At 22.3% G+C, this 10,000-nt stretch overlaps 6 protein-coding genes across 6 annotated transcripts in view; 3 read left to right on the top strand and 3 right to left on the bottom strand.

The window, feature by feature from the left end:
- Positions 1-1,216, top strand: part of cas1 (cycloartenol synthase) — a gene marked incomplete at both ends in the record, with an annotated part of 2,686 nt that extends 1,470 nt beyond the window's left edge. Inside the window, one exon of the mRNA XM_641154.1 lies at positions 1-1,216. This exon is cut by the window's left edge and continues 164 nt beyond it. Within this exon, the coding sequence (XP_646246.1) occupies positions 1-1,216 (1,216 nt within the window).
- A 2,006-nt stretch (positions 1,217-3,222) lies between these two features.
- On the top strand, positions 3,223-4,907 carry DDB_G0269748 (hypothetical protein; the record flags this gene model as incomplete). Its single annotated transcript, XM_641153.1, has 2 exons — positions 3,223-3,289; positions 3,517-4,907. The coding sequence occupies 2 exons, from the start codon at positions 3,223-3,225 to the stop codon at positions 4,905-4,907; spliced, it is 1,458 nt and encodes a 485-aa protein (XP_646245.1).
- A 188-nt stretch (positions 4,908-5,095) lies between these two features.
- Positions 5,096-6,331, bottom strand: ITPK1 (inositol 1,3,4-triphosphate 5/6 kinase; the record flags this gene model as incomplete). The annotated part of the gene is made up of 4 exons (XM_641152.1): positions 5,096-5,394; positions 5,491-5,914; positions 5,998-6,151; positions 6,228-6,331. 4 exons carry the CDS (start codon positions 6,329-6,331, stop codon positions 5,096-5,098), a joined length of 981 nt encoding a protein of 326 aa, XP_646244.1.
- A 240-nt stretch (positions 6,332-6,571) lies between these two features.
- On the bottom strand, positions 6,572-7,379 carry DDB_G0270630 (hypothetical protein; the record flags this gene model as incomplete). Its single annotated transcript, XM_641151.1, has 2 exons — positions 6,572-7,233; positions 7,358-7,379. 2 exons carry the CDS (start codon positions 7,377-7,379, stop codon positions 6,572-6,574), a joined length of 684 nt encoding a protein of 227 aa, XP_646243.1.
- A 661-nt stretch (positions 7,380-8,040) lies between these two features.
- DDB_G0269744 (hypothetical protein) lies at positions 8,041-9,420 on the top strand (the record flags this gene model as incomplete). The annotated part of the gene is made up of 1 exon (XM_641150.1): positions 8,041-9,420. One exon carries the CDS (start codon positions 8,041-8,043, stop codon positions 9,418-9,420), a length of 1,380 nt encoding a protein of 459 aa, XP_646242.1.
- Positions 9,421-9,648: 228 nt separating this feature from the next.
- cdsA (CDP-diacylglycerol synthase) overlaps positions 9,649-10,000 on the bottom strand; it is a gene marked incomplete at both ends in the record, with an annotated part of 1,688 nt that continues 1,336 nt past the window's right edge. The window contains one exon of the mRNA XM_641149.1: positions 9,649-10,000. This exon is cut by the window's right edge and continues 14 nt beyond it. Within this exon, the coding sequence (XP_646241.1) occupies positions 9,649-10,000 (352 nt within the window).

Raw genomic sequence — 10,000 nt, 5'->3', positions numbered from 1 at the left:
CGATTATACATTTGATCATATTAGATATGAAGATGAACAAACCAAATACATTGATATTGGGCCAGTCAATAAAACAGTCAATATGTTATGTGTATGGGATCGTGAAGGTAAATCACCAGCATTCTATAAACATGCTGATCGTTTAAAGGATTATCTTTGGTTAAGTTTTGATGGTATGAAAATGCAAGGTTATAATGGTAGTCAACTTTGGGATACTGCATTCACAATTCAAGCATTCATGGAGAGTGGTATTGCCAATCAATTCCAAGATTGTATGAAATTGGCAGGTCATTATCTTGACATCTCTCAAGTACCAGAGGATGCAAGAGATATGAAACATTATCATCGTCATTATAGTAAGGGTGCATGGCCATTCTCAACAGTTGACCATGGTTGGCCAATCTCTGATTGCACTGCAGAGGGAATAAAATCAGCATTGGCACTCCGTTCACTCCCTTTCATTGAACCAATTTCATTAGATCGTATTGCCGATGGTATCAACGTTTTATTGACCCTTCAAAATGGTGATGGTGGTTGGGCATCCTATGAGAATACTCGTGGTCCAAAATGGTTAGAGAAATTCAATCCATCCGAAGTTTTCCAAAATATTATGATCGATTATTCCTATGTCGAATGTAGTGCAGCATGTATTCAAGCAATGTCAGCATTCCGTAAACATGCACCAAATCATCCACGTATTAAAGAAATCAATCGTTCAATTGCTCGTGGTGTTAAATTCATTAAATCCATTCAAAGACAAGATGGTAGTTGGTTAGGTAGTTGGGGTATTTGTTTTACCTATGGTACTTGGTTTGGTATTGAAGGTTTGGTAGCCTCTGGTGAACCATTGACTTCGCCATCAATCGTTAAAGCTTGCAAATTCCTTGCCTCAAAACAAAGAGCAGATGGTGGTTGGGGCGAATCTTTCAAATCAAATGTTACCAAAGAATACGTTCAACATGAAACTTCACAAGTTGTAAACACTGGTTGGGCTTTACTCTCACTCATGTCTGCTAAATATCCAGATAGAGAATGCATTGAAAGAGGTATTAAATTCCTCATACAAAGACAATATCCAAATGGTGATTTCCCACAAGAATCTATTATTGGTGTTTTCAATTTCAATTGTATGATCAGTTATTCAAATTATAAAAATATTTTCCCATTATGGGCTTTATCTAGATATAATCAATTATATTTAAAATCTAAAATTTAAATATTTCTAAAAAAAACAAATATATTAAAAAAATTCTATTAATAATAATAATAATTTTAAAAAATATAATAATAACAATAATAGTTTAAAAATAATAAATAATAATAATAATAATAATAATAATAGTAAAACATAAATATAAATAATAATAGTAATATGAATAGCAATAATAATAATAATAATTATAATAATAATAATAATAAGTCGATTATAAAATAATAATAATAGTAATAATAATAGTAATAATAATAGTAATAATAATTTTTAGGTAAAAGTTTGTTCATTTATATGGTGTTTAATAAAACATTATATCGACAGTGCAACTAATTTTTTTTATTATTGTTATTATTACTATTTTTATTGTTAATTATTTCTTATATGTAATTCAATAAACTCATTATCATTTTATTATATTATTATCACACACACATACACACACACACACATATATAAAAGGTGGTTTTCGTGAGTCATTTTATACTTTTCTTTTTCACTTGTTTTGGCATTTATTTTTATATATTTATCTTAATTTTGGCCTAAAATTTATTTTTTAATTTTATTTTCTTTATTTTTAATTATAATTATAGTTGTTATATTTTTAAAATAAAATTTAATTGAAAACATTTACATAGAGTGGTAAAGAGTAACAATTAATAATCAATTTATTTTTATAATAAAACAAATCAATACAAATAATAGATTAATTTATGTGTGTGTTTATTTTTTTTATTTTTTTAATTTTTTTTTTTTATTTTAATTTTAGGGTGTTTGCGTGGAGTGGTTTTTATTTTTTGTCATTGTATTTATCTTAGTTTTCACCACCATTATTTCCCATATTTATAAATCTTTAAGCCTTCAATTCACACCTAATTATTGGACGGTGGGCTATTATCCAAGCATATAAATTTTAATTAACACGAATCTTATTTATCTTTTTGTGTGGTATGGTGGTTTTATAGGGTGTGTGGGTGGGAGAATGAATGGGTTTTATTTAAGATATGGGGTGAATTAAAGAATGGGTTATTATTGTGTTATATAAATAAATTAAATAATATGTGTATTTGAACAATTTTTTCTATTGTGTGCTTTTGATAGTAATTATTATTATTTTATTTTTTTTTAAATTTTTTAAACAACAATTTATTTTTAATATTTAAATTCTTAATTATTCATTCTTTTAAACAATTAAAAAATCAAAAAACAATCGAGTATTTTATTTAATTAATATTTTATAAATTAACTCACACACACTTTTTATTTTTTATATATATTTTATTTTTTACACACTCTCAAAAATAAAACGACAAAATACAACAATACAAATAAAAGCATCCAAAACAACCATTTTTTTTGTTTTTTTTTAAATTTATTTTTTATTATAATATTCTTTTAATTTAATTATTTTCAAAGTATATTTAATTTTTTTTTTTTTTTTTTTATTGTTAATAATTATAATATCCATAGTTATTTCAATAAAACTTTACCTCACTATATACATTTTATAAATTTTCTCATTGGTATTATTTATTTATTTATTATTTATTTATTTATAATTTTTAAAAGCTTTGTTAATAATTATTATTTTAATTTATTCCAAAAAAAAAAAAAAAGAAAAAAAAAAAAGAAAAAAAAAAAAAAAAAAAAAAATAATAATTTGATCATTTATCAATCCAATCCAATTAATTGTAAATTAATTATTAAGCAATTAAAAAAATTTTACACAAATCACTCATAAATATAGAGACATCATATAAATTATTTTTCATCCATCATTAATTTGCTTTAAGATTAATTAATTTTTTTACAAATTTTATTAAATTATTATTGTATAAAAAAAAAAAAAAAATTATATTTATTCAAACTAGACTATAAATTTTATTTAATAATAATAATAATAATAATAATAATAATAATAATAATAATAATAATAATAATAATAATAATAATAGTTTATTTGTATTTGTAAATTATAAAAAAAAATTCAAAAAATAATAAAATAAAAAAACATGACAATTTCTTTTAAAACTATATTAATTGCATCGACTGCATTAATTAGTGTTGCATCGGCTGATTGTAAGTTGAATAATAATAATAATAATAATAATAATAATAATAATAATAATAATAATAATAATAATAATAATAATAATAATAATAATAATAATAATAATAATAATATTCAAATAAATAAAAAAATACACTAAAATAATAAATTAAATAAAAAAATACAATGAATTATTATAATTAATATATTTTTACCTAATTTTTTTTTTTTTTTTTTTTTTTATTATTATTTTTAGTTTCATCATTTATTACACCAGTTACAATGTCAAGATATAATTTTAAAAGGGAAAAAGTTGAGACAGAATTTAATTTAGATGATAGCAATTATAAACAATCATTGATTGTATTAAGTTTTCCAGGTTTGTTATTAGGTATTTTTATAATGTTTTTGGGAGTTATTGCATTATTCTTAAGGAATTGTATAACATGTAGTGGAAAAAGAAATAAAAATGAAATTCAAGATGAAAATGAAACCCCAGGTGGAGATGATGATAATGGTTCAATTATATCGGAATATCAACCATCAAGAGATAATCCAACATCAATTCTATTGAAAATTGTTAAATTCTTTGTATTTCTTATTATTATAACTACAGTTGTTGGTGCAATATTAGGATTAGCATCAAATTCAAAAGCGGGTAAAGATTTGGATAATTTCTTTAAGAATATGAATATTATGGCAAATAATGCTAGAAAAACATCAAATAATTTAGTGCATGTATTTGCAGGTAAAACCGATATCACCAAAACCGTCCTTTCCAATTTGTTACCATTAACCACTGAAATGAATAATATGACTCAAACTACACATCGTATTCTAGTTGAAGAAACAAATTTAAATAATTTACGTGAATCAATTACAATCATGGGTTATATTATTGCAATTATTACATGTGCATGGGGTATTTTTGGTGTTGCAAATGGAAAATCCTGGTCATTCATGTTTTTATCTTATTTATCATTGTTAACAATTTCAATAATTCTATTAGCAATGGGTATGCATATTCCATTATCAGCAGCCTCATCAGATTTCTGTAATTCATTAGATCAATATGTTGATAAAGATATAAAACCAACTTGGATGACAAACTGGATCAATTGTGATGTTGATGTTTCTATCTCTGATGCTGTTGAATTTAGTGAAGGTGAAATTAGTAAATTATTGAAAATGATTAACCTTTTCTCTTCTGCATATACAAATAAAACCTATACAAAATCAAATCTTTTAACTTTGAAATTGGATGAACTTAGAGCTGTAATTCCAATTGATCAAGTAGCTTTATTCGATTCTAAATTTGATGGTAAAACTATTCCAGCAATTCTCTCTGTTCCAAGATTAAAAAATATGGCAAAATGTCAATTCGTTAAAGATTATTTAAATTATACTAGAAATAATTATTGTGATGAACTTATTGAAAGTGTTAATCGTATGGTTATCTCTGAAATTATTATTGCTGTAATTTGGATTCCAGGTTTTATTTTTGCTGTTATTTATTCAAAAGATAAAAGAAATAAATATAATAATAATAATAATAATAATAGTGATAATAATGATAGTAATGATAGTAATAATAATAGTAATTATAATGATAGCAATAATGATGATGATTCACACAGATCATCTTAAAAAAAAAAAAAAATAATAATAATAATTTTAATTTAAACAAGGTTAATTTATTTTTTACTAAATATTAAAAAAAAGAAAAATAAAATAAAAAAAAAATAAAATAATATTGAACATATATTTTTATAAAAAAAAGAGATATATATATATTTTTTATTTAATACATTATTTGTTTAATACATTATTTGTTTTTATACCGATGATTTTCTTTTATAAACATTAATTACATGTTCAATTAATAAAGTATAAAAATCATCTACACCACTAAAAGTTGGAAAGTAATTAATATCAACAACTGCTAGTTTCTTTGTTTCACAATCAACAATTACATCAAAACCAAACAAAGAAATATCTAAATTCTTTTGAATATCTTTTGAAATAACTGATAATGTTGATTTACTTGGCATTTCTATCTTTAATTCTTGTCCATCTGTTGGTAATAAACTAGTTGGGAATGGTTTTTGACTATCAAATTTAATTAATTCATTTTCTATTTTCATTTAAACAAAAAATGATTATATTGATTAATAATAATTAAAATAAATAATAAATAAATAATAATAATAATTATTATTGATATATTTACCATTTTCATTCATATTTCTTATTGATTTTCTATGTACAACTTGAATAAAATCACCAATTGCAAATACTTTATAAATAATTGCGTTATGATTAATGAACTCTTGAATTAACATTGGTTGTTTAAATTGGTGAATATCTTTTTCATTGAATACAATTCCCATATAATGTGATTCTTTTGAGCCACAAGCTTTAATCGTTTTACAAACAACAGGGAATTTAATATTTGCATCTTTTAATAATTGATTATAATCATTATTATTATAATCTTCTGGTACTAATACAAATTTTGGATTCTTTATATTTAATTCTGGTGATACATCATTTAATTTATCTAAAAGTTTAGTTAATGTATCTCTACTTAATACTGGTTTTTGTGATTCTAATGGATCAACTTCAACTATTGATGGGAATTTATCAATTAAACTCTTTTTTTTTTTTACAACAAGGTTATTATTTATTATTTTTTTTTTTTTACAAAAAGGTTATTAAAAATTAAAATATTACTTACTTGAATATAATCAACTTTTTGTTTATTTGATGGATTATCAAGGTCACCTAACTCATCAGTTAGTTTATCAATTATTACATGATATGGTCTTGTATTGATTGAATTAATATCTTTATTCATATCAATTGGTACAACATTAATATTATACTTTTCTCTAAATTAATATCATATAAAAATAATTAGTATGGGTATTAGTATGTGATGAAAAAAAAAGATTGAAATAAACATACTTGCACATATCTACAAATAAATTCCATTTTAATTTATTGATTTTGGAATCTGACAAGTAGTAGCCAACTGTAAAATCATTTGGTAATGTATTATTTCGACCCATTTCTTTATTTTAATAATTGTGATGAGGGTTAACTAAAATGTGAAATTTTTGATTTTTTTTTTTTTTTTTTTTTTTTTTTTTTTTTGATTTTGACTTTTTTTTTTTCCACTTTTTTAAAATTAGGAAATTGATTAAAATAAATATAAAAATAGAATTAATAATTTCAAATTGAATAAATTATTCTTATGTTAAAAAAAAAATAAAAAATAGTGTATATTTTATATTTACATTTTTTTTTTTTTACAATAAAAAATCTGAACCTAAAATTTTATTTTTATGAATTTTTAATAAATTTCTTTTAATATTCTTAAATAGTATAATTAATTTTTCTTTTTTTTCAACATTTAAATCATTATAAATTGTTAAAAATTTAAAGACTGCTTGATTTCTCCAATCTTTTATTAGGTGAGTGTATGAAGTGAATGGGTCTATGACATGAATTGGAATTTTATAAATTTTATTAAAATTGATGTTTAATTTGTATTTTGATGATATTTTATTAAATTTAAGTTCTAAAATTTTATTATAATAACCAGTAATTAATTGAGTTGTTAATTGTTGAATTAAATTGGAAATAAAATTAAAATTATTAAAAACCAATTGTTTATCAGCTACTGTTGCATATCTATTGATATACTCATTTTTATTATTTATTATATCTAATAAAATATAATTTAAACCTTTAATCCCATGAAATCTACCTAAAAACCACTCTTTTGTAATCTGTTCTATCAGATGGTCATTTAATTTAGAATAAAAGTAAGGATAACTTGAATTCCAACAATTTAATTGGGAAATTATATCATTATAAAATAAAAATGTTTCCAACATATCGAAATTTTCTTTATCAATTACATGTTTGGATGAAACATGTTCAGAGATCTCTTTTGCACATTCCAATACTATATAATAATAAAAATAAAAAGTAATAGTTATAAATAATAAATAATTTTTTTTTTTTTTTTTATAAAAATCATAATATTAGTAAAATAATATTTTAATAAATAAATAAAAATTTTAACATACAGTTATGATAATATGTGTTCATTTTAATAAAAATTATAAATAAAAAAAGAAAAAAAAAAAAACAATGCGTTGAAAATTTTAATTATACGATATTTGTTTATTAAATAATAACACACAAAGAGTAGTACCTACATTTATTATATTTTTTCTTTAATATATTTTTTTGTTATATTTTATATTTTTTTTTTTTATTATTTTTTTTATTTTTTCCGTTTTTGTTGTAGTTTGGAGTATGACCAAATTAGGGGAAAGCTTCTATTTTTATATTTCTTTATTATCACACACTATAGTGTGTGTTAATAACAACACCACTTGATTTTTTTGGTGGGCATGATGTAACCCACAATTTTATAAAAAGGATGAGGTTGTTTATTTATTTTTTTTAATTTAATTTATTATATTTTAATTTATTATTTTCCTTCCAAACAGTCGGTTAATTTTATTCATCCCACATTGATGTGATTAATTGCAATCCTAATTTATTTCAAAGGATGAATATGGACAATTGGGGATTAAAAAAAAAATAAAAATAAAAAATATTTTATTTCACACAACCCCCATTACCATTTTTTTTTTTTTATATTTGCAAATTTTTGTTTTTTTTTAATTTTATTTTATTTTTATTTTTATTTTTATTTTTTTTATTTTTTTCAAACTCAAAACATATCTACCAATAAAGTACAATGGTAGAATATTTATTAGTACAATGTTATTCATGTACAATGTTTCAGGTTAGTCAAAAGAAAAAGAAAAAAGACTTTCAATGTAAAATATGTAATGAAAAGCAATCAATCAGAAAAGTCTATGGTATTAGTTTCATGGGAAAGGATTTAACAACACTCGTTAAGAAATATAATATCGAAAAGAAATCAAATCCACCAAAACCAATAAAACACAATGAATTTGAAGATGATGAAGATGAAGATGAAGATGAAGTTAACAATAATAATAATAATAATAATAATGAAGATGACAATGAAAATGATAAAAATAATAATAATGAAAACAATAGGAACCAACAACAACAACAGCAACAACAACAATCATCACAACCTAATAAATGGAGTGCATTTTTAGATGATGATAAAGATAATGATGGTGATCCGGAAATTGATGAAATTGATGACTTTTATGGTGTAGGTGAAGATTTGGATGATAGTAGCTTTGTTACAACTTCAGAGTTGAGTAAAAAAAGAAGATTTAATAATAGAAAATCAAATAGTTTTGGTAGTACTTGTGGTGATGGTAATGGTAAACCAGCTGCAAATAAAAAGTATAAAAATGCAGGTTCAGTTGGAGCAAATACTTCAAGCTATCAAAATAAATATAAGCCTTCACCATATCAAACTAAAACTCCAACTTCACAATATCAAACTATCTCACACCAATCAACAACAACGCCAACAACAGCATCTCCATACCAAAGCAAATCATCGTCATCAAATTTCATTTCATCTTCACAAACTGTTTTACAGTCATCAACAATCCCAAAACCATCTCTTTCGCCTTATAAACTTAATCCCCAATCAGCTTCTCAACAACAACAGCAGCAGCAGCAACAGCAACAATATCAAACCATTTCAACAACAACAACAACAACAACGATAAGACCATCACTACCAACCAAGCCTTCATATCAAAATATTTCAAAAGCATCAACAACCAATAATAATACTAAACAACCTGTAAATAATAATAATAATAATAATAATAATAATAATACTAATAACATCAATAATGAAATCAACTCAAAAAACAATGAAAAATATTTGGATCTTATAAGAAAATCACAAACTAATAATGAAAATGAAAATAAACTAAATAGTATCAATAATACAAATCAATTGAATAATACAAATCAATTTTATAATAAACCAATCATAAATAATAATAATAATGGTTGGGGGCAATTTCAAACAGACGACGATGACGATGACTCTGATGATTCGGCTGATGACTTTTATGGTATTAGTAAACAACAATCAAAAAATGATCAATTTATTTTAACAGACTCATCATATAATAAATATAGTGTATATAAAGATGATGATAATGATGAATAAATATAATTTTAAAATAATAAATGTTTTTTTTTTTGTTTTTCTAAAATTATTAAATTTTATTAAATCTTATCGAACTATTATTATTATTATTATTATTATTTTTAACTTTTTTTTTTTTTTTTTTTTTTTTTTTTTTATTTATTGACTAAATTTGAATAATATTTTATAATTAAAACTAAAAGTTATTATTATTATTAATTTAAATGTTGGATGATAAAGATACATGGACTATGCAGTAATAGTACCAGTGGTAAACTCTATGGATTGTTTCAATTTCTCATAGATTACCATTTTCTCCTCCATTGACAACATCATAATATTTTGCCAAATAAAGGTTGGATCGATTTCAAGAGTTTTGATAAAGGTATTGTAATAGACGTGAATGAAAAGACCCATAATGAATTGACAATCAGTTCTATCGGTAACACCACCATGACCTGGGAAGATAGTATCGAAATCTTTAACCTTGTATGCTCTCTTAATACCTGATGCAAAGAAACCTCCAAATGGTGCAATCAATGATCCAAATAATGCTAAAACTAATGCATGGAATTGAATTGGAATATATGTAAATGGTAAT

The sequence above is a fragment of the Dictyostelium discoideum genome, assembly GCF_000004695.1.
Source record: "Dictyostelium discoideum AX4 chromosome 1 chromosome, whole genome shotgun sequence".
NCBI lineage: Eukaryota > Evosea > Eumycetozoa > Dictyosteliales > Dictyosteliaceae > Dictyostelium > Dictyostelium discoideum.
This window is presented reverse-complemented; position numbering and strand designations above follow the sequence as displayed.